The 23,690-nt window shown below is 45.5% G+C and overlaps 2 protein-coding genes across 3 annotated transcripts in view; both read left to right on the forward strand.

Moving 5' to 3' along the window:
- Nucleotides 1-16,341, forward strand: part of LOC144806137 (uncharacterized) — a 79,404-nt gene extending 63,063 nt beyond the window's left edge. Inside the window, 5 exon segments of the mRNA XM_078672568.1 lie at nt 1,024-1,077; nt 9,324-10,251; nt 13,659-13,687; nt 14,843-15,620; nt 15,622-16,341. Of these exon segments, the coding sequence (XP_078528694.1) occupies nt 1,024-1,077; nt 9,324-10,251; nt 13,659-13,687; nt 14,843-15,620; nt 15,622-16,341 (2,509 nt within the window).
- Nucleotides 16,342-16,412: 71 nt separating this feature from the next.
- LOC144806142 (uncharacterized) lies at nt 16,413-22,819 on the forward strand. Of its 2 annotated transcripts, XM_078672574.1 has the most exons (5): nt 16,413-17,838; nt 19,854-19,953; nt 20,069-20,167; nt 20,308-20,448; nt 20,630-22,819. In XM_078672574.1, the coding sequence occupies exons 1-5, from the start codon at nt 17,785-17,787 to the stop codon at nt 22,417-22,419; spliced, it is 2,184 nt and encodes a 727-aa protein (XP_078528700.1). In that variant the 5' UTR covers nt 16,413-17,784; the 3' UTR covers nt 22,420-22,819. The 2 variants fall into 2 exon arrangements, with proteins under 2 accessions (XP_078528700.1, XP_078528701.1); XM_078672575.1 differs by lacking the exon at nt 20,069-20,167.
- Nucleotides 22,820-23,690: the final 871 nt, after the last annotated feature.

Raw genomic sequence — 23,690 nt, forward strand, 5'->3', positions numbered from 1 at the left:
CATACTGTTTTAATGTTCTATATATATGGTATATGAAGGTATTGTCATGATTATGCATATGTACTGAAATATGTTCTTGCTCTAGTACCTTCCAGGTTGTGTGGGGATATATGGTTTGGATTGTCTCCCACCTTCCTCTACCGACAGTTATGGTTATTACTGCTTGCTATTCTGATTCAGGCATGTGAATCTATGAAAGATACCCCAATACTGGATAAGAAAACAAGTTACTTACCTGTAACTACAGTTATCCAGTATTGGTATCTTTCATAGATTCACATGCACCCACCCTCCTCCCCGACTGGGCAGTTCTTATTATGGATACTACTTCTCACTTGTGCTGGGAAAATCTGAGGAGAACTGCCTGAGCTGGGAAGGTTCTAGAGGGTGAGGACAGCTGATTGGCTGAGGCTACTTTTTTCAGTTCTTTTTACATAATGATGTAGATAGGCTGCTAAGTTTTGGGCCTAGTTGGGCCTATATCCTTTTCTAGCCTACTACTAATGGTTTTTAGGCACTGCTATATATATATAATTTACCGTGGGACTCCCGCCTCGACGACGGGGAATGATTCAGGCATGTGAATCTATGAAAGATACCAATACTGGATAACTGTAGTTACAGGTAAGTAACTTGTTTTCTTATACTATCCTCCCTTTGTCCGTTCTTTTGGCATCTTTTCTCTCTGGATCTGTCTTCCATCTCTTTACGCACTCCCATCCTGCCCTTTTCTGTCTTGTCTATTACAAGCAAAAGACACAGTATATGTGCGTGGACACACATGCACACAGGGCTTGCTTTAGGGTGGTGCAACCGGTGGAGCCGCACCTGGTGCTGACCTTGGGGGCACAGTGTTTAGATGTAACTTATGGGTTCACAAGCAGCTGCTGCACAGTTCCCTGTGCTGGAACATGTGGTGAGAGTGGAAGATAGCCTTTTTTCTCTTTCTTCTGTTTTGTGTTTTCCTTTTCTAGACCCTTTTTCGTTTCCTTTACTGTTGTGATGTTTTTATCTCTTTTTCAGGTGTTGCAGTGCTTGCGTCCTGTCAGAGGAGTGTGATGAGTTCTGGGCCACCAAGTAAGTCTTTATCATCCGCACAATTTGAAATAGTGAAGGTCTTAGCCACTCAAAAATAAATGAGATCATTATGGTTCGTAGAGTGGGTTGGGTGGGTGAACAGAGGAAAGATTTTGAGGGGGATTGTATTGTTGTCAATTTCAAATGCCCAAAATCTGTACGTCACCTCCTGAGTGTATGTGACGAAACCCAGAAGGCTCATACCAACATACACGCCCTCTCTCTGGGTTACTTTTATCGCCCTTCAACTCAAGTGTTGGGCTTTAGGGCGGACTCTTCATTGCCCATCATTACCTCGAATAGATTTCAGGATTTCTCCTCCTTAGAGATGGTTGATTGACTAACTAAACCTATGCCCCTGGTCCTTGATATTAAGGATAATGTTGATCCAGGCAAGGGGAACATTGCTAGTGGTTATAAACCTAAAGTAAACATACAACAGTTGCTGCTGGAGATATCAGGAGTAGTTTTAGAGCCAAGTTTGGGATCTGTTATTACCACTGGGAGTTTGGGAGAATCACCAGCCCTAACGGCCGTTTTGAAGCCATATACCCAAGAACTGACTTTAGTTGGGTCGAACCCAGAGAGACCAGATACTCATGCAAGAAGTGCTCGGATCCCAAGTTTGGGGGATGTCATTTATTGTACATCAGTCATATCCCCGGTCGTAAGGGCATGTAACCGAGATGTATTGATTGAGGGGACAAAAGTAGTAAAACCAGCAAATACCCCTCCAAATTTAACATTAATATCCTGGAATATCGCGGGTCTGCCAAAAAATCTTTGTGATCCCGACTGGTCCAACTACATAGATTCAAGTGATATCTGTTTTCTTCAGGAAACATGGGCCCTGGAAATACCGTATAGAGTGTGATTCAGGACTTTTAATATAGAGGCAGTACCAATGGCCAGAGGTAGGCCATCAGGGGGGCTTACAGTATGGGTAAAAGTGTCTTTGGATGTAAGCATCACGCTATTAAACATTGACTCAGCTGACATATTGGGGCTAGTAGTTAAACTAAAGGATGGTAGGCGTATCTCTTTATTTAATGTATACAACCGACCATGCGGGTTATCAAAGGAGTCTGCAATTTTGGAAAAATTTGATAACTTCTTAACCAATTGTGTAGACACACCAAGTATTATAATTGGCGGAGACTTGAATTGTAACTTCGAGCCAATCTTAGGGTTTGGTGACGTTTTTGAAGATGAGGATAGGGCTAATAACATCCCACCCCTATCTTACATGGAGGGAGTGCGTTGCACGACCTTAGCAGTCCAAATGATGAGATTATTAACAGTGCATGGACTGAGGGCCTGTAATGGCCGTCTCCCATCTGATTCCCCAAAGGCTCCAACCTTTGTCAAAAACAATTCCCAAAGCCGTATTGACTATATTCTGGTATCCTTTGACGTTTGGCCCTACCTAACAGATCTTGAAATTATGCCTAGGTTTGAAAGTGACCACCGGCCACTACATTTATCAATAGACTATCGACTGGTTCCTAGCATTAGTTCAGTGAAGGAGCACTATATCTTGGACAACAATATTAATGATGCCCCATTAATGAGTAACAATAGGCGCTCACTTAAATGGGCTAGCCTATTGGCTAATGGAGAAGCATTATCAAGTATTTATCTGCTCTTTGCTGATACATTTGCAAGCCATCTGATCCAACCGGTAGGGGGTCATGACTTTGTTGATCTGCATACTGGTTTTTTTTCATCTCTCGTACCCTATGTGTCAAAAATGCCAAAAAAAAGCGGCTAACTAAAATTAGCTCTGTTGGTACTAAACCTTGGTATAATAAAGACTGTTGTTTAAGTAAGGCCTCACTTTTAGAGGCAATTAAAAACAAAACATCAGATGTGATTAGGGCGTTAAGGAGGGAATATAGGAGGATTCAGGCAATTGCTAGAACAAATTGGGATGAGGATTGTTGGGAGAACATGCTATTGGCTGCAAAGTCTAAGGATAATGTGGGCTTTTGGAAACTAGTTGCAAATGAGAAACTTGGAGGTAAAACATCTGATGACGTGTTTATTGACGAACAGACATGGGTTAACCATTTTACCCACCTATATAAAGCCCCAGAAAATATGGAGATAGCTACTGAGGATTGTCCATGGCTAGTAACCTGTACAAGTACCATAGTCTTTAGCCTAGAAGAAACTGGGCAACTATTAGCTCAGTTAAAAATGGTAAAGCACCAGGGCTAGACAAAATACCCGGGGATCTGTACAAGCATGAGACTAGAGTCTGGGCACCATATATTAATCAGCTTTTGTAACATTCTAGTTACTGATGTAAACTTACCTGATAGCTGGAGGGGTGCAGAAATCATTTTAGTTTTTAAAAAGGGAGATAGAAACGATCCGTCCAACTATCGTCCCATTTGCCTTTTAGATATTTAACAAAAGATATTTTCGAGGCACCTCTTAACTCGTATGAACCTGTGGATTGATGAGAATCAAATCTTCACTAAGTTCCAAGCAGGTATTAGAAGCAACACAAGTACAATTGACCAAGTTTTTAGATTCTGTTGTCTTTGTTGGAAGTATGTTTTTTTATTGAAGGGGCACATTTATGTAGCTTTTGTTGACCTTAGGGCAGCTTTTGATTTAGTTTTGCGTGATCGTTTATGGGATTGTTTGTTTGCATTGGGATTACCGACTTGTTTACTCTAGCAGATTAAAAGATTGCATGATAACAACTATGCTAGAGTGCGCTGGGGTCCAAATGGGGAATTAACCAAACCTGTCCCAATAAAGCAGGGAGCCTGCCAAGGGTGTGTGTTGGCTCCCACGCTTTTTTCATTATTTGTTAATGACATTCCAGCGTATTTAGAAGAGAGTAATAACGATTCACCTAAGCTGAATGGAGTGAGGGTACCAGCACTCTTATTTGCGGACGATACAATCCTGATCTCGCAAACGCCCATTGGTCTGCAAACCCTTTTAAATTCCTTCCAACTGTATTGCGACAAGAAAGGTTTAGAAATAAATACAAATAAGACCAAATGCATGGCCCTCAATCCCCATAAATCTTTCAAGGGAAATTTGTTCTTAAATAGTCAAAAACTGGAACTTTTGTCAAGTTTTTCCTATTTGGGTGTTTCTCTAGATTCGAAAAATTCATGGAAAACCCAAATTGAAGAAAGTAAAACTATTTTTACTCAGAACACCCTACCTATTATAAAGAGACATGGGGGGAGCCTTAATAAACCAATATCACCAGCACTCGAAGTGTTTAAATTTAAGGCTCAGTCTGGTGCTCTTTATGGAGCAGAAATCTGGGGTATGAATGCTGGGAATCTCTTTTCGAAAAATGAAAATAATTTTTATAGAAGCATTTAGAGATTGCCCAAACGTACCCCACTTTTACTGCTATTTTTAGATTTATGCATGAAAAGCACGGACCATCTTGCAATATTACGTCCACTCTCATACTGGGTGAGACTTTGGGGCACACCCAAACTTGCAGATTATAGAGATGGTCTTTTGGAAGTGAAGAGCCTGGACGTTTATAATTCTAATCCATGGTTGAAACATGTTCAAACTTGGCTTTGCAGAATAGGGCTGTCTGATTTTTGGGAAGACCCTTCGGGTCTGACACAAAGCTGTAAGAAACAAGTAAAGGTAAAATTTTGGGCCTACTTAACTCACAATCTCCTAAATGACTACCCATGTGGATCCATCACGAGTAGTTTTCTTGCATTTAAGGACTCCCCACACTTTGAGGAAGTTTTAGATGAGATACGACCACCACTGGCTAAAAGTCTATACCTAAAATTTAGGTATGGAATACTCAAAACAAATTTAATGCTAGCAAGATGGGAAATGTCAACGGGGCAACCAAAAAGTGCAAAATGTATGAGTTGCCAGTCAAATTCTAGAGAGGATGATAATCATATTCAGTTTTTTTGTACTGCATATGATCTGGCAAGGAAACGATGGATCAAGCCCTTGTGTAATGCTTTAGGTATAAGATCGTATGTTGAAGCATATAGGATTGTCAAAATGGACACTAGTCAACTTGTTGTGTTCTGTGTCAGCAGATTTCTATTGCCAGCAAGCTTTTCCCGTAAGAAATTGGGTTTAGACCTATAAATGTCCAGGCTCTTTGTATTCTTCGTGTATATGTTTGGTCTGTTCTGATTATTTGTTGTACATTGATGAGTTGCACTACTGGAATATTATCTTTCGCAACCGTACATAAAAAAGTTCCTTTTAAACTAGTATTTAAATTAATATTTTATGTGCCTTATTTAATTGATGAATTTTACTGTATTTTCTGCTATCCCGATTGGTTATCTTGTATACATTTTATTTTCACCATCGTAATATGTACTTTGTTGTTTTACATGTATCTTTTATGGCCATAATGTGCCGAAATAAAGATCAAATGAATGAATGAAATAGTGAATTCCACTGAGCTAACTGGGCACAGCGTCAGTCTACAGTGGAATTTAAAGTAGTGATTACAACAAGGCGAATTCCTTTGTTCAATAAAATGTCCCTTCCTAGATCACTGGAAAAAGGAATAGAATAACAGTCTAGGGGGGCAGGGGAGTAAATAACATCTGATAAGCCGACCAGCTCGCCGCTTCCCTGAGCCAGCACCCTCCCGCCAGCTCAGCGAACCCAAGCCAGGCCGCCGACAACCTCACAAAGTGGATCAGCAACTGCGCGGACGAACTCGCCCCACTGAAGACCCCGCCCAGCAGACCTGGCAGCAAGAAGGCCCCATGGATCACAGACGAACTCAAGAGCTCCAAGAAGAACTGCCGAGCCCTCGAGAAAGCCTGGAGAAGGGAGCCAACACCGGACAACATGACCACCCTCAAGATCGCCACCCGAAAGCACCATCAACTGATCCACGCCACCAAGAAAACAGCATTCAAAGACCGGCTGGACAACAACGCACACAACTGCAAGGAACTCTTCAACATCGTGAAAGAGCTCTCCAACCCCAACGCTGGATCCAACGACATCACCCCATCGCAAGACCTCTGCAACTCCCTCGCCTCCTACTTCCACAACAAGTTCGCCGACATACACAACAGCTTCAGCACACAACCAACGCTACCCACGACCGCACCAACGCCCCCCACCACCACCCTCAGCGCCTGGACCCCGATCAACACAGAAGACACCATCCGCACGATGAACTCTATCCACTCCGGATCTCCGACCGACCCCTGCCCTCACCACGTCTTCAACAAGGCCGACGCCGTCATCGCACCCCACCTGCGGGACATCATCAACACCTCCTTCGACACCGCCACCTTCCCTGAGAGCTGGAAGCACGCCGAACTCAGCGCTCTACTAAAGAAACCAACAGCGGACCCCACCGAACTCAAGAACTACCGCCCCATCTCGCTCCTCCCGTTTCCAGCCAAAGTCATCAAGAAGACCATCAACAAGCAGCTGGCCGCCTTCCTCGAGACGAATTGATCCCTCGACCCCTCTCAGTCTGGCTTCCGAGCCAACCACAGCACCGAGACCGCACTCATCGCTGCCACTGATGACATCCGAGCCCTCCTGGACAACGGAGAAACAGCGGCCCTCATCCTCCTAGACCTCTCCGCAGCATTCGACACTGTCTGTCACCGCACCCTAGTGCAGCGCCTCAGCAACGTCGGAATCCAGGAGAAGGCACTGGAATGGATCATCTCCTTCCTCGACGGAAGGACACAGAGAGTCCGCCTACCACTGTACAAGTCAGAGGCCACCAAAGTCATCTGCGGCGTCCCTCAAGGGTCCTCGCTCAGCCCCACCCTCTTCAACGTCTACATGAGCCCCCTTGCGGCCATCGCACGCCAACACAACCTCAACATCATCTCCTACGCCGACGACACCCAGCTGATCCTCTCCCTGACCAACGACCCCGACGCCGCCAGAACCAACCTACACGAAGGGATGAAAGACGTAGCCGAGTGGATGACGACCAGCCGCCTGAAACTGAACTCAGACAAGACGGAAGTCCTCATCCTGGGCTCCTCGCCCTCCGCCTGGGACGACTCCTGGTGGCCCCCCGCCTTGGGCACCGCACCCAAACCTACAGACCACGCACGCAACCTGGGCTTCATCCTGGACTCCTCCCTCTCCATGACCAGACAAGTCAACGCCGTCTCCTCGTCGTGCTTCAACATCCTGCGCATGCTACGGAAGATCTTCCGGTGGATCCCCATCGAGACCAGGAAGACGGTCACCCAGGCCCTCGTCACCAGCCGACTGGACTACGGCAACGCCCTCTACGCCGGAACCACCGCCAAGCTCCAGAAGAGACTCCAGCGGATCCAGAACGCCTCAGCCAGACTCGTCCTCGACATCCCCCGACGCAGCCACATCTCCGGACACCTGAGAGACCTTCACTGGCTCCCCGTCAACAAGAGAATCACCTTCCGTCTCCTCACCCACGCACACAAAGCCCTACACGACCAAGGCCCGAGTTACCTCAACAACCGCCTCAACTTCTACGCTCCCAAACGCCATCTCCGATCTACCAGTCACGCCCTCGCTGCCGTCCCCCACATCCGAAGAGTGACAACAGGAGGAAGGTCCTTCTCCTACCTGGCCGCCAAGACCTGGAACTCCCTCCCGACCGACCTGCGCCTGACCCAAGACCACCTCTCCTTCAGGAAGAAGCTCAAGACCTGGCTGTTCGAGCAGTAGCGGACCCCCTCTCCCCAAGCGCCTTGAGACCCTCCGGGTGAGTAGTGCGCTTTATAAATGTCTTTGATTGATTGATTGATTGATTGATAATTTATTAAAAGTATTACAAATATCTCATTGTGATGCCAGATTTTGCCACAGAAATTGAAAATGTATAGTGTTGGCTGCTTCTGAGAATCTGTGTCACAATATATGTGCAAATTATGTTTCTTTCTTAAATATTAATTACGTTTACTCTCACATCCATGAGCTCCAGTAATCCAAAGCTCCCGATCTACATGTCCCGAGCTGTTTCACCACTATCAGAAATGCAACTCAACTGATTTCCTATCTTGTTTTTGTCAATACTTTCTTTGTGCAAAGTATAAGGTCATAAATATTTTTTCTTTGTGTTTATTTACAATCTCTGACTTCATTTCTACAGGTGACTGAAGCATTAACAGAAAAAAGAAGGTTTAAATTTAGAGAAACACAACAAAAAGGATTATTTCAAGGAAAGTTAAAACATTCTCGAGCACTAGAGAAGAAACACATTCTATGTACCAGGAATGGTGAGGATGTTGGAGCGGAAGAAACTGGTGAATGTGAAAGTTGTCAAATCCCTAAAGGAAAATGGTCATAAATGTTTACCAAGTGTCAGTAACTGTGATTGAGGAGAACATTGGCCACGATTGATCCCCACGCGGTGCACTTGAGAAAACTCAGTGTTGTAAATTCTGTTTGATGGTTTATGAGAAATGTTTTGGAGACCCAAACCCTCCCCAACAGATCAGTATCCGTAGACGTGTTGTGATGTGACAGAACCGTCAAAAAGACTAATATCACTGGTTTACAAGCGCAAGTTTTTGTCTCTGTCTCCTGAAGACGAGAGGAGAGAAAATATTGTTTAAAAGAAAGTAATTGTAAATACGCTTTCTCAGATGTCGTTACAGCAAAGATACTGGATTACCATTTCCAATATAGGAAGATTTTCCCCCACCAGCTCTGTCTCTTGGGTTGATCCGAATAGTTTCAAAGGGTCCTGTAACTCCAAAGTCGCTCATATACCTGTCTTAACCACTGAACAAAAAGCATATACTGGCACAGAAAGTATAAAAGGGGCCAGTGTTACACTATCGATAATTCATAAACCGCCCTGGCATGCCCTAACCATCTGTCATTACTGGTATGAACAAACATACCTAACAGGCAAACACTAAGGCCCAAAGACCTTATCAGTGCTTTTAAAACTCCTAATTCAAATGTGATAAAGTAGAATCACTAAATAAGACTAATTAAACTTGAGAGAATTCACCCGGGCATAACTTGGAGAAAATAAATCCATGAGAGGCCTCTTAATCAATACAAGGGGCTCCTCAGTGAAAGTTAATAAGACAAGTTAGATCGGTGCCTTTAAAGGTAGGAAATAATTTCCAGGTAAAAACTATAATTAGTTGAATACATATGTTACGAAGAGAATCTGCAGTGTAGTTTAGAAGTTAATGCTGAGTGTAACATAAACAAGTACACGATCAGAAATCAAATTCAGTCTTAAGATGACATGTATCCAGGAACAAAGCCAACTGAAGAAACAAACAACTCAAATAAGGCAATGACTTTGGGAACAGCTTTAGTCATCAATCCCACCTCACTAAACATGAGAAAACTAGCGCTGGACGAAAACCCTATCAGTGCCCCGAATGCCAGAAACACTTCAATCACAAATCCAATCTCACTTTACATGAAAGAACCCACACTGGGCAAAAACCTTATCAGTGCTCTGAATGCTGTAAAAGCTTCAGTCATAAATTCAGCCTTACTGTACATGAAAGGACCCACACTGGACAAACACCTTATCAGTGCTCTGAGTGCCGGAAAGAATTCAGTCAGAGATCCAGTTTAATTGAACACGAGAGAACTCACCCTGGACTAAAACCTTATCAGTGCTCTGAGTGCCGGAAAAGCTTCAGTCAGAAATCCAACCTTACTGTGCATGAAAGAACCCACACTGGGCAGGAACCGTATCAGTGTTCTGAATGCCAAAAAGGTTTCTATCACAAATGCGGTTTACCTCAACATGAGAGAATCCATACTGGGCTCAAACCCTATCAGTGCTCTGAATGCCAGAAAAGCTTCAGTCGGAAAATAACTCTCACTTACCATGAGAGAACTCACACTGGGCAAAATCCTTATCAGTGCTCTGAATGCTGTAAAAGCTTCAGTCAGAAATCCAACCTTACTGTGCATGAAAGAACCCACACTGGGCAGGAACCGTATCAGTGTTCTGAATGCCAAAAAGGTTTCTATCACAAATGCGGTTTAACTCAACATGAGAGAATCCATACTGGGCTCAAACCCTATCAGTGCTCTGAATGCCAGAAAAGCTTCAGTCGGAAAATAACTCTCACTCACCATGACAGAACCCACTCTGGGTATAAACCGTATCAGTGCTCTGAATGCCACAAAAGCTTCAGATTGAAAACAACTCTCACTAGACATGAGAGAACTCACACTGGGGTAAAACCTTCTTAGCTCTCTGAATGCTGTAAAAGCTTCAGTCGGAAATCTGGCCTCACTCAACCTGCGAGAACTTACCTGTAAAAAACCTCATCATTGTTCTAAATGCCAGGGAAGAGTCTACTGGAGATTCAGTTTCATTCAACAAGAGAGAACCCACAATGAGAAAGAAAATGATCAGTGCTATCAATGTGACAAAAACTTCAGTTGTAAATGTAACCTTTCCACATAAGAGAGACAATGTGGGAAAATAAACGGTGCTCACTGTCAACCCTGAGGAGGAGCTTTCAGCATCGCAAAACCTTTACATGAAGCAGCCACAAAGACACCGCTCCATTGATTGTCCAACAAACTGTCTATGGAGAAAAGCGCACAGCGAGGGATGGAAATGCTTGAATTAACCTCATTCTTTTGTAACTATTTGTGGCTTCATTCCATTCAGCGTGTTTTGCTCCCTGAGTGTTTATAAGCCATGGCTCTGACCCACAAAGTCCATTGGATCCTGAACTTTGAGGCCACGCTGCTAGGATCAGGAATGCATGTAACCTCAAACTGTTTCCAGCCTTAGTGAGCCTCATCAGGGGGCTGCAGCAGGAGTCCCTTTGTGGTAGGTCTCTATGGAACCAACATCTGTTCATGTCTGTACCACGTAGGGCTGATCATTGAGAAAAACTAAAGGTGATGGATGAACTGGTAGCTAATCTCGGCAACATCCCGCCACATCATTCTCTAGTCCTGTGTAACTACAGACGAGGCCAGCCATATGCAAATCACTCTTGGCCCCATCCTAAATAGTCCTAATGACTTCTGTTCCAATGGGACACAGCCTCGTATTACAAAGATCCACACGAGTGGCCTCTTTCCATCTTCTTTTTGTTTCAAATGGAACCTGCTATCCCCTTAACCATGCCTCAGGCCTGCCACGTTCCATGCTTTGGCTCTTATCATCAACCTTGAACCATCTCCATAACTTGGAGCTCCGAAGACTTCGCAGCTGTTGTAACTGCTTGAAGTTTCCCGCATGTTTATGGCCCTGGATTCAGGTTCAACTTGATAGCCCTACTCTACTCTGTGGGAATTTTGCACTTCAAGCTACTTCTGTGCAGCTCGCCACCTTCTGAGACTGATTCAGCCAAAAACCTTGCTTCAAATTCCAGTGTTAATCATCACTAGAGACTAAACTTATCTTTGTTCTCTCGAGCATAGCTACAGAAGTCAGCTACAATTTTGTAGGTGACTTCCTGATTGATTCAGTGGATCTGCTTTTTTTTTATTTATTTACCTTTTGGTTTGGTTTTGACAGTCGTTTTTGCTAATTAATAATCCTTAAATCACAGCCCACCTTTAGATATTGCTTCTGAATAATTAATAAATATTCTGTTTGCTCTAAACTTGGTTTGAATCTTACAGTTCCTTGTCTATTTTTAATAAACTGTATTGAAATTTGTGACTTCCGCTGTTTTGCTTTACCTTCGAGCGTGCCTTAGGCCATACTGCTCAAGTCACGTTACCAAAAGCGAGCTAAGAACACTTGAGTAGAAGACACATTTACCTTTGCTGACCAAAGTTTGGGAAAAGCAAAGCAGGTTGACTCCAGAAAGCACACTACCTAGCTGGAAAGGTTACTCTCTTAGGTGGCATCTGCACCAACTGTAGATGCAAAAATCAAGGATTATGAGGGAAGCTGTTGGAATTAGTTTACAACAACTTAGCGCTGCGAGTCATCTCTCTAAATTGCTGCTCTCTTTTTAAAATCATTTTTTATCTGTTTTAACCTTTTTCTGTGCCTGATAACATTGTACATGTTTTTAATTGTTGTGGGGGCGTGTTTCAGAGTGGGCTGAATTTGGGTGTGTTTGTAAAGTTCGCCTTACCCTGTGTTGCTGCTGAAAGATTGCACGGTGTTACCTGTCTGTCACCGCACCCTAGTGCAGCGCCTCAGCAACGTCGGAATCCAGGAGAAGGCACTGGAATGGATCATCTCCTTCCTCGACGGAAGGACACAGAGAGTCCGCCTACCACCGTACAAGTCAGAGGCCACCAAAGTCATCTGCGGCGTCCCTCAAGGGTCCTCGCTCAGCCCCACCCTCTTCAACGTCTACATGAGCCCCCTTGCGGCCATCGCACGCCAACACAACCTCAACATCATCTCCTACGCCGACGACACCCAGCTGATCCTCTCCCTGACCAACGACCCCGACGCCGCCAGAACCAACCTACACGAAGGGATGAAAGACGTAGCCGAGTGGATGACGACCAGCCGCCTGAAACTGAACTCAGACAAGACGGAAGTCCTCATCCTGGGCTCCTCGCCCTCCGCCTGGGACGACTCCTGGTGGCCCCCCGCCTTGGGCACCGCACCCAAACCTACAGACCACGCACGCAACCTGGGCTTCATCCTGGACTCCTCCCTCTCCATGACCAGACAAGTCAACGCCGTCTCCTCGTCGTGCTTCAAAAACCTGCGCATGCTACGGAAGATCTTCCGGTGGATCCCCATCGAGACCAGGAAGACGGTCACCCAGGCCCTCGTCACCAGCCGACTGGACTACGGCAACGCCCTCTACGCCGGAACCACCGCCAAGCTCCAGAAGAGACTCCAGCGGATCCAGAACGCCTCAGCCAGACTCGTCCTCGACATCCCCCGACGCAGCCACATCTCCGGACACCTGAGAGACCTTCACTGGCTCCCCGTCAACAAGAGAATCACCTTCCGTCTCCTCACCCACGTGCACAAAGCCCTACACGACCAAGGCCCGAGTTACCTCAATAACCGCCTCAACTTCTACGCTCCCAAACGCCATCTCCGATCTACCAGTCACGCCCTCGCTGCCGTCCCCCACATCCGAAGAGTGACAACAGGAGGAAGGTCCTTCTCCTACCTGCCGCCAAGACCTGGAACTCCCTCCCGACCGACCTGCGCCTGACCCAAGACCACCTCTCCTTCAGGAAGAAGCTCAAGACCTGGCTGTTCGAGCAGTAGCGGACCCCCTCTCCCCAAGCGCCTTGAGACCCTCCGGGTGAGTAGTGCGCTTTATAAATGTCTTTGATTGATTGATTGATTGATTGATAATTTATTAAAAGTATTACAAATATCTCATTGTGATGCCAGCTTTTGCCACAGAAATTGAAAATGTATAGTGTTGGCTGCTTCTGAGAATCTGTGTCACAATATATGTGCAAATTATGTTTCTTTCTTAAATATTAATTACGTTTACTCTCACATCCATGAGCTCCAGTAATCCAAAGCTCCCGATCTACATGTCCCGAGCTGTTTCACCACTATCAGAAATGCAACTCAACTGATTTCCTATCTTGTTTTTGTCAATACTTTCTTTGTGCAAAGTATAAGGTCATAAATATTTTTTCTTTGTGTTTATTTACAATCTCTGACTTCATTTCTACAGGTGACTGAAGCATTAACAGAAAAAAGAAGGTTTAAATTTAGAGAAACACAACAAAAAGGATTATTTCAAGGAAAGTTAAAACATTCTCGAGCACTAGAGAAGAAACACATTCTATGTCCCAGGAATGGTGAGGATGTTGGAGCGGAAGAAACTGGTGAATGTGAAAGTTGTCAAATCCCTAAAGGAAAATGGTCATAAATGTTTACCAAGTGTCAGTAACTTCGATTTGGGAGAACATTGGCCACATTTGATCTCCACGCGGTGCACTTGAGAAAACTCAGTGTTGTAAATTCTGTTTGATGGTTTATGAGAAATGTTTTGGAGACCCAAACCCTCCCCAACAGATCAGTATCCGTAGACGTGTTGTGATGTGACAGAACCGTCAAAAAGACTAATATCACTGGTTTACAAGCGCAAGTTTTTGTCTCTGTCTCCTGAAGACGAGAGGAGAGAAAATATTGTTTAAAAGAAAGTAATTGTAAATACGCTTTCTCAGATGTCGTTACAGCAAAGATACTGGATTACCATTTCCAATATAGGAAGATTTCCCCCCACCAGCTCTGTCTCTTGGGTTGATCCGAATAGTTTCAAAGGGTCCTGTAACTCCAAAGTCGCTCATATACCTGTCTTAACCACTGAACAAAAAAGCATATACTGGCACAGAAAGTATAAAAGGGGCCAGTGTTACACTATCGATAATTCATAAACCGCCCTGGCATGCCCTAACCATCTGTCATTACTGGTATGAACAAACATACCTAACAGGCTAACACTAAGGCCCAAAGACCTTATCAGTGCTTTTAAAACTCCTAATTCAAATGTGATAAAGTAGAATCACTAAATAAGACTAATTAAACTTGAGAGAATTCACCCGGGCATAACTTGGAGAAAATAAATCCATGAGAGGCCTCTTAATCAATACAAGGGGCTCCTCAGTGAAAGTTAATAAGACAAGTTAGATCGGTGCCTTTAAAGGTAGGAAATAATTTCCAGGTAAAAACTATAATTAGTTGAATACATATGTTACGAAGAGAATCTGCAGTGTAGTTTAGAAGTTAATGCTGAGTGTAACATAAACAAGTACACGATCAGAAATCAAATTCAGTCTTAAGATGACATGTATCCAGGAACAAAGCCAACTGAAGAAACAAACAACTCAAATAAGGCAATGACTTTGGGAACAGCTTTAGTCATCAATCCCACCTCACTAAACATGAGAAAACTAGCGCTGGACGAAAACCCTATCAGTGCCCCGAATGCCAGAAACACTTCAATCACAAATCCAATCTCACTTTACATGAAAGAACCCACACTGGGCAAAAACCTTATCAGTGCTCTGAATGCTGTAAAAGCTTCAGTCATAAATTCAGCCTTACTGTACATGAAAGGACCCACACTGGACAAACACCTTATCAGTGCTCTGAGTGCCGGAAAGAATTCAGTCAGAGATCCAGTTTAATTGAACACGAGAGAACTCACCCTGGACTAAAACCTTATCAGTGCTCTGAGTGCCGGAAAAGCTTCAGTCAGAAATCCAACCTTACTGTGCATGAAAGAACCCACACTGGGCAGGAACCGTATCAGTGTTCTGAATGCCAAAAAGGTTTCTATCACAAATGCGGTTTACCTCAACATGAGAGAATCCATACTGGGCTCAAACCCTATCAGTGCTCTGAATGCCAGAAAAGCTTCAGTCGGAAAATAACTCTCACTTACCATGAGAGAACTCACACTGGGCAAAAACCTTATCAGTGCTCTGAATGCTGTAAAAGCTTCAGTCATAAATCCAGCCTTACTGCACATGAAAGGACCCACACTGGACAAAAACCTTATCAGTGCTCTGAATGCTACAAAAGCTTCGGTCAGAAATCCAACCTAACTGTACATGAAAGAACCCACTCTGGGCAGAAACGGTATCAGTGTTCTGAATGCCAGAAAAGCTTCAGTCGGAAAATAACTCTCACTCACCATGAGAGTACTCACACTGGACAAAAACTTTATCAGTGCTCTGAATGCTGTAAAAGCTTCAGTCATAAATCAAATATCACTTTACATGAAAGAACCCACACTGGGCAAAAACCTTATCAGTGCTCTGAATGCTGTATAAAGCTTCAGTCATAAATTCAGCCTTACTGTACATGAAAGGACCCACACTGGACAAAAACCTTACCAGTGCTCTGAGTGCCGGAAAAGATTCAGTCAGAGATCCAGTTTAATTGAACACGAGAGAACTCACACTGGACTAAAACCTTATCAGTGCTCTGAGTGCCGGAAAAGCTTCAGTCAGAAATCCAACCTTACTGTGCATGAAAGAACCCACACTGGGCAGAAACCGTATCAGTGTTCTGAATGCCAAAAAGGTTTCTATCACAAATGCGGTTTAACTCAACATGAGAGAATCCATACTGGGCTGAAACCCTATCAGTGCTCTGAATGCCAGAAAAGCTTCAGTCGGAAAATAACTCTCACTCACCATGAGAGAACCCACTCTGGGTATAAACCGTATCAGTGCTCTGAATGCCACAAAAGCTTCAGATTGAAAACAACTCTCACTAGACATGAGAGAACTCACACTGGGGTAAAACCTTCTTAGCTCTCTGAATGCTGTAAAAGCTTCAGTCGGAAATCTGGCCTCACTCAACCTGCGAGAACTTACCTGGAAAAAACCTCATCATTGTTCTAAATGCCAGGAGTAGTATATAGTGATACCTTCACTTCAACTCTGGCCTTAATTTTGACAGCTCCGGCCAGGAATCCTGGCCTTAAAAAGTGATGGGTCTAGTCTTAATTATGACAGGCCTAGTCTTAAACTCCTGGCCGGAAATTTGACAGCTCTGGCTGGAAACCCTGGCCTTAAATTTAACAGGGCCTGGGCGCAGGCTGTTGGCCTTGAACAGGCCTGGCCTTAAAAGGGGGGTGACATGTGGGGATATTCCCAAGAAGTAACAGGCTGCAAAACATGTGGTAATTGTGTACATGTTTTAAAAGTGCATATGAAAGTGCGTGCAGGCTGGAAATGTCTGTGCATGTTTAAAACTGGGTGTTGCAGACAGCTGCAGGCTGAACAGCTGCTGAACAGGCCTGAGTCCCCAACCCTGTGTGTTGGGAGATGTTTTTTTATGTTTGAAAAAAAAAAAGGGGAGCTTTTAAATTGTAGCTGTTGGGAAACCCATAGTGTGTTTTAAAAAGCACAAGCCATGTTCAGCCACCCTGAGCTTTGAGATGTTGAAAAAGACAGATGTCATGGCAAGGTTTCCCCATGAGAACCTGAAATAGGATGCTAAGTGCTCGGCCGTAATTCACACACCTCCAAAGCCCCAGGGTCGAAACTGGACATGCTGGCCGGAATTGTGACAGTTTAGGCCACGACTTGATGACTCTGGCTGGAAAGATGACATGTGATGGGTTTAGTGATGGGCCAAAGGTCGGTTCCAGGGGGTCTCTACTTCCCAAGATAAGCCATTTTAAAATATGGCCCCAAGCACCCTACTCTTCCCCAAGATAAGCCATGAATGTAAGTAACAGATGTATACAGCGTAAACGGTGCAAGGTGAAAAAGACAGATGTCATGGCAAGTCTTCCCATGAGAACCTGAAGCAGAAGGCTAAGTGCTCTGACGTAATTCACACACCTCCAAAGCCCCAGGGTCGAAACTGGACATGCTGGCCGGAATTGTGACAGTTTAGGCCAGGACTTGATGACTCTGGCTGGAAAGATGACATGTGATGGGTTTAGTGATGGGGCAAAGGTCGGTTCCCGGGGGTCTCTCTTCCCCAAGATAAGCCATGAATGTAAGTAACAGATGTATACAGCGTAAACTGTGCAAGCATAGAAAAAAAGTTCCCATCCAAAGACCCCAAGACATTGTTCTAAACCCCCTCAAGTCATAAGGGGTGTGGGGGCTTCTAATTAGCATGCATGGACAGGTATAAAAAGGCCCCTCATGGAACACTGTCAAACACCCATTCAAAAAACTTCTGGGAGCGACTGCTGTGGATTGCTTTTTTTTTTTTTTTTTTTTGTTGCACTTTGAGTATTTCTTCACCAACAAGCCCTTCAACACCCTTGGGGAGCAAGTGGACTGTCTTGGAGTCACAGCGCCAACCCTTGGAACTTAAAGGCAAGAATGGACCCGAGCAACTTTTCCCAGATTGACGCCGCCTGTGAACATGTAGAGAAGGTAAATAAAGCATGGGCGCAAGGATATATGTTTATGTGGTGTTAAAAGTATACAAAACTGTAGTTTTGAAAATGCTAAAGAGTACTTTGTAAACTGTTAATGTTTAAGGCGATGTGTTGTGTTTAATGTGAATAAAGGTGCCAATGAAGTTTTTTACAAGACGTGAAATGTAAATGTATTTAAAATGAATAAAGGCTGTGTTGAAGGTTTGAGTTTAAAGCTATGTGTGTAGACAATTAATGTTAATAGGGGTGGTGTTGTGGGGGATGGCGCAGAGTTTGCAGGCGTTTTTTTATTTAAGGGCATAATGTTGTAGGTCTTAGGAGGGTACATGCAGAGGGGAAACGTGCATTTTACAGTTCATAGAAACATTTAACTACACTGTAACGGTACCATAGGGGCTTTAAATAATATACATGGCATATAATTAAAAATAAATAATACCTTGTTGCACTCACCAAACCGCTGTAGAGAGTTGGAGGGGTCCAGGGGGGCTCCGGGGGTCCTTGCTGCTCCTTGGTGGGGTCTTGAGGGCCTTGTATTTAAAAAATAAATAAACCCGGGGGCCAGTTGTCGAGGGGGGGCTCCTGGTGGGTCGCCATAGTCCTTTGGGGTGTTATGGGGCTGTCTCTGGGTGTCCTGGGGGTCTCTGGGTCCCTAGTGCAGCGTTATTTTTAAAACAATGCCCCGAGACCGCTTCACCATGGCGCTGCTCGGGGTGCCGGTCTCCCGGTGTCCCAGGGCCTCCGTGGCCGTTCTTATTTAAAATAAAATGCCCCGAGACCGCTTCACCATGGTGCTGCTCGGGGGCTCTAGGGGGCGGGCTCCGGGTGCCCGGTGGGGCTCCGGAGCCCGTGTGCATAATTGGGCCGTTTTTTAAAATATATCCCCGAGCCCGCTTGCATCGGGGCGCTGCTCGGGGGACTCTGGGGGGCGGACTCCGGTGTCCTTGGTGCTGTGAGGGGTCCTGTGGGCATTTTCCCACGGCCCCACGTGGATCCAGCAGCGGCAGCATGGCGGCGTGAGCTTCTCCGGGGCTGCAGGGTTAGGGCCGCCCCCACCAGTGATGAGCTGGTGACATCACTGAAGGGGCGGGCCAAGCCTGCAGGCCCGGTGTGTGTTTTTTTATTTTATTTATTGAGAGATAGCGCGAACACGAAGGTGTTAGAGCGCTTCACAATAGGAACAGAACTGCTACATGAGAACATTACAAGTGAGCAAAATACAAAGGCAAACTTTACATTAAATGAAGCAAAATTACAATTGTGCGCCAACAGAGTATAAGAGGTAGTAAACGGTGCATTACAAAAGTGACAATCGTGAGTCAACAAAATACAAGAGGTAGCAAACGATGCATTGCAGGCGGAAAAAGTGACGTGTGCAGGTTACAAAAAGCGTACAAAATAAAATATAGAGGTATAATACTGCAATATATGTGAGACTGAGAGTTAGCATTGGAATGTGTCAAAGCGCTTTACACAAGAGCCTTATGTAAAACATAAGGTCTAAGAATTACAGGTGTTACATAAAAGATACAAACAGAAAAAAATACTGGTTGTTAGCGCAAATTACAAGAGCAGGCGATAAGTTACATGGACAAAAAAATTCAATGGTGAGCAAACAAAATACAGGCGTTATCAAACGGGGCATTACATGAGGAAAAAAAAGTGCAATGTGTGCAGGTTACAGGTAGAGGTATAATACTGCAATACGTGGTAGACAATGTGGCGTAATCAAGAGGGGCGCAAGCAGGGTGTTACAAGAGAAAAGAGGCGTGTACATGTTACAAAAGAGTGCCCAGCACTTAGGCGCAATGGTCGCAAGGTAGGATGTTGGTGGTACATTAAGTCATGTACCCAGAATTACAGGATATGGCGTAGGGTGCTTCTATTTATTTTAAAATGTTTGCTAACGCTATCCCCAAGGGTGCATAACTATTACAATACATGCTTTGCCGCTGTAAGCGTTTACTAAAACCGTTTTTATTTCTTTTTTTAATTTAATGTTTAATACAGATGCAAGACCCTGCAAATGCAACCGTCACCAATGTGCCCCCGGCGCTGGACCCAGCTGTAATAACTAGCAACGCTGGTCACCTGTCGACCCCACAGCCAGGTATATATATATATATATATATATTTAGAGTTATGTAGTTCTACGTAGTTTTGTACACCAGTCTCTCAGAAGTTCTCTTTTTCTAATGGGCTCTCATGTATGTATGCTTTTACAGCTTATGACCCTGACCTACAACAAGCTTTTGACGAGCTTATGGAGTACATCGAGGCTCAAGACGCTCTGAACAGTGTGCAAAACACTTCAGTTCCTACATGTAATTAAAAAGCCCCTGTTATTTTAAACTGTCTAAGACGCTGGGGAGTTGGAGGGGTAGGCCACAGTCCTGACCCTGATGGTGTATAGTGGGACTCCTCAGAAATATGACTAAGGCGGGGTATTATTTTTTCTTTACAGGCACCCCCACGTTATGCCCGAACGGCGTCGAGGTACAAGAGGCATCGCGAGAATCAAAAGAAAGCCCTTTGAAGAGGAAAGCTTTACCTTCTAAAGTGGGACCACCGTCAAAGAAAGGAGTTGCAAAAAGACCTCTATCAGGTGTGTTTGTTACAAAGGGTGTGAAAAGTACTATCGGTGTTACAGACTCTCAAGCAGAAGGGTACAACGACTTGTAGCAAGGCCTATATAAAAAGGCGGCGGTGTAGAACTTAGGATTGTGTGTGTGTGTGTTCTTTTTATACTTTCTCTAACATATATATTTTTTCTGTTTATATTTTAGAAGCGGCTCAGAAACATGCTGCTGAAGAGAGGTCGGCGCAGCCCTTAAGGGACATAACAGCAACCGTCCAGAACAACAGAAGCGCTACAAAAGGTGTGAGTAGGCGTGTACGCCACGAAAAAGTCTCCGCGCACTACACACCAAACATGATGAACAATCCTCTACACCAATCTATTCTGCACAGGGGTGGAGTCAGCACTGGCGGAGTCTTGACAAACACAGATAACACAGGGCAGGGTCTGTGTAAAACAGCTACAGTGGGTCTGGGCCCTCTCAGCGTATCAAAAGGGAAAGGTGTCTCAATCACTGCCGCCCTTAAGAAGAAACATAAGGACTCAGAGAACCTTCCCAACCCTTTAAAACGTGTGAAGTCCTCCAAGGTATTCACAGAGCCCCAAGCAGAACCCTTAAACTTAAAGAAGACGGCTCCGATGCTCCCAGAGGTCCAGGCAAAGCCCTTAAGCCCCGAGAAGAAGAAACCTAGGACCCCTGAACCCCATGATAGCCCCTTAGACCTATCTGTAAAAAAGACTGTTAAACCTTTGAATGAGGCCTATACACCCGTGAGCCCCAAGGAGGCGGTAGTTGTAGCTGTGGATGTAGAAGAGATGGCGCCGCCACAGCCCCCTAAAACATCGCGCCTCTCAAGAAAACATCTGAAGCTGAAACCGGGGGTCCCTAAGCTACAGATAGCAGCGTCCCTCAGCAACCATAATGCAACGCTGGATCCATCCAGCATCCTGAAACCCCAGACAGTACCAAATAAAATAACTGTACATGTAGAGGTACACGCCCCTGAGCAGCCCCCAAAGCCGGTTGTAAGTGTTCAGGCACAGCCTAGGGTCTCAACGGGTAATAACACGCAACCCCTAGAAGGGCCTTCTATCGTGAACACCCCAGCTCTTGAGCTGATTAGGGGGGTGGTAGACAGCCTAGGTAGAACCCCTGAAGCGGTGTCCCAGGGGTCTTTGAGCACAGCGGGTTTACAGAACCCAGCTAACAGGTCAGCACACCCTGACACAGGCATTTCAGCTAGGACCCCTGATTATAACGACAGCTCCTCACAATCCTCATACCCATTGTCCCCTAGTACCCCTCCGGGGGCATACGACCCCACCAGCCCTGCTGCCAGCCCCGCGCCCAGCCCCGCGTCCAGCCCAGCTGCCAGCCCCGTGTACAGTCCCGTGTCCAGTCCCGCGTCCAGCCCACCTGCCAGCCCCGTGTACAGGCCTGTGTCCAGCCCCGCTGCCAGCCACGTGTACAGTCCCGGGTCCAGCCCCGCGGCCGTCGTAAGCCCCACACAGCCCTCAGCAATAAGTGTGGATGACAAGACCACGGGGGCCCAGGGGGTACAGCCGCTTTTTCCATACAAAGTTTGCAATGTTCCATTCCTGTCCGCACCAGGGCGTTCGCCGGGGGGTCCTATTTCTAGAACACTATCGGAACAGGCTTTACAGAATGGTGCTAAGGCTGTTAGCAGTATAGATGGTCCTAAGACGTTGCAGCCATTTATAATGCCTCGCAAGGTGGGGCCCTCTAAGCAGGCGCAAGAGGGGTCTGTAAACACATATGAGGTATTTGCGGGTCATGTAAAAGAGATGCAGATGGCTGTTCGAAAACTAAAACGCCAGGCGCTCGCCGCAAACCTAAAATGGGTGGTGGGGGTGAACAAGCCCCTGTACACAAGTATGGCCCATCAGAAGATCGTGGAAAGGGTTGGGGTGTGTAAAAAAGTGATCATCCAGGAGTGTCAGGCGGCTGTGGCAGACATACATGCTATACGGGCGTGACTATGGCAACACCGGCCCCTAAAGACCCCCACAGCCAGTGGTGCTCATAAGAGGCCCCCAAAATATACCCGTAAGGTCCAGAGGTTAGTGACAAAGTCTGCACGCTTCTTAAGACTGCTCAAGCAGCGTACATCTGATGCCTCACAACCCTTCAAACAAGAAACATCTGTTTCCCTCGACCCCTTCAAACAAGGGCCCATAGTTTCAAGAACAGCTCCTGAAACATATAAACCAACACTTTACCGCCGACAATACATAGGTGCAGGGTCAAACATACCGAGGGTCGGCCATTTGAAGGGGGTAGGGGGGCGGACTTTAAAACTCCAAACACAGCAACATTCAGAAGGACCTAGGGGTGGAACTGTAGCAGCGGCCTCCATGAACAAGGCGTACAATGACACCAACCAACATGTTCAGATAGGCTGGGGCATGGTATCTCGAAAAGCCTGGGGTCGTAAAAGAAAAAAAAAGTGGCTTAATAGTACAAAGCAACGCAGGCGCTTAATAAATAAGCTGAAGAAGGCTAGAATATGCGCTACCCGCAGGTTTACAAGGACTCCTGAGACAGGTCCCACCAGGACCCCCCAAAATGACACAACAGAGAACACCTCCGCAATTCACACTCCTACTGCTGAGGGCCCAGAGCCCTTGTGTTTAGAGAGGGTTAGAAGTTACACTCGCAATGTAGAGAGGTTTAGGGCCGTAGAACACTATGAGGAGTTTAGATTTATTAACATCCATCAAATAACATCATCCGATCAGGGTGTTCTGGCTATACATCAGGCTGTGCAGGAGCTCATAGAAAGGTTGTTACACAATGTGGGGCCTAATGACTTTTTCCAACTCCGCTTCCAGGGGCAGGGTTTTGACACTCCGTTGTTCACCAGGCGGAAGGCCCGAGATGTTTTTGACGCTGTGCAATTTTTAGAAAACCTCTCAAGGCTTTTACAGAGTAAGGCAGAACTAGTCGCCTATGGCACTTTTAGAGTCATAGCCCTCATTGTACGGGGGTGTGAGGGTGGTGTTTCCAGACCTTTAAAGAGCATACTCTACAGTCAAATAATTGGTAAGAAACAGAGGTGGCTGCTCAACTTTAACAGCCCCTCTGCCAACACATGTCTGGCGGCCAGCATCGTGGGGCTGCTGATGGCTCGCAAGACCCCTGACGCTGTCATCATGTCTAGAGCTGCTGAAGCCCATGAGGTTCTTGAAATACCTCCTGACCGAATGGTCGGCTTTGGCGATATAGGTCTTTTTGAGAACTATTTCGC

Source organism: Lissotriton helveticus (genome assembly GCF_964261635.1).
Source record: "Lissotriton helveticus chromosome 1_1 unlocalized genomic scaffold, aLisHel1.1 SUPER_1_unloc_5, whole genome shotgun sequence".
Lineage (NCBI taxonomy): Eukaryota > Metazoa > Chordata > Amphibia > Caudata > Salamandridae > Lissotriton > Lissotriton helveticus.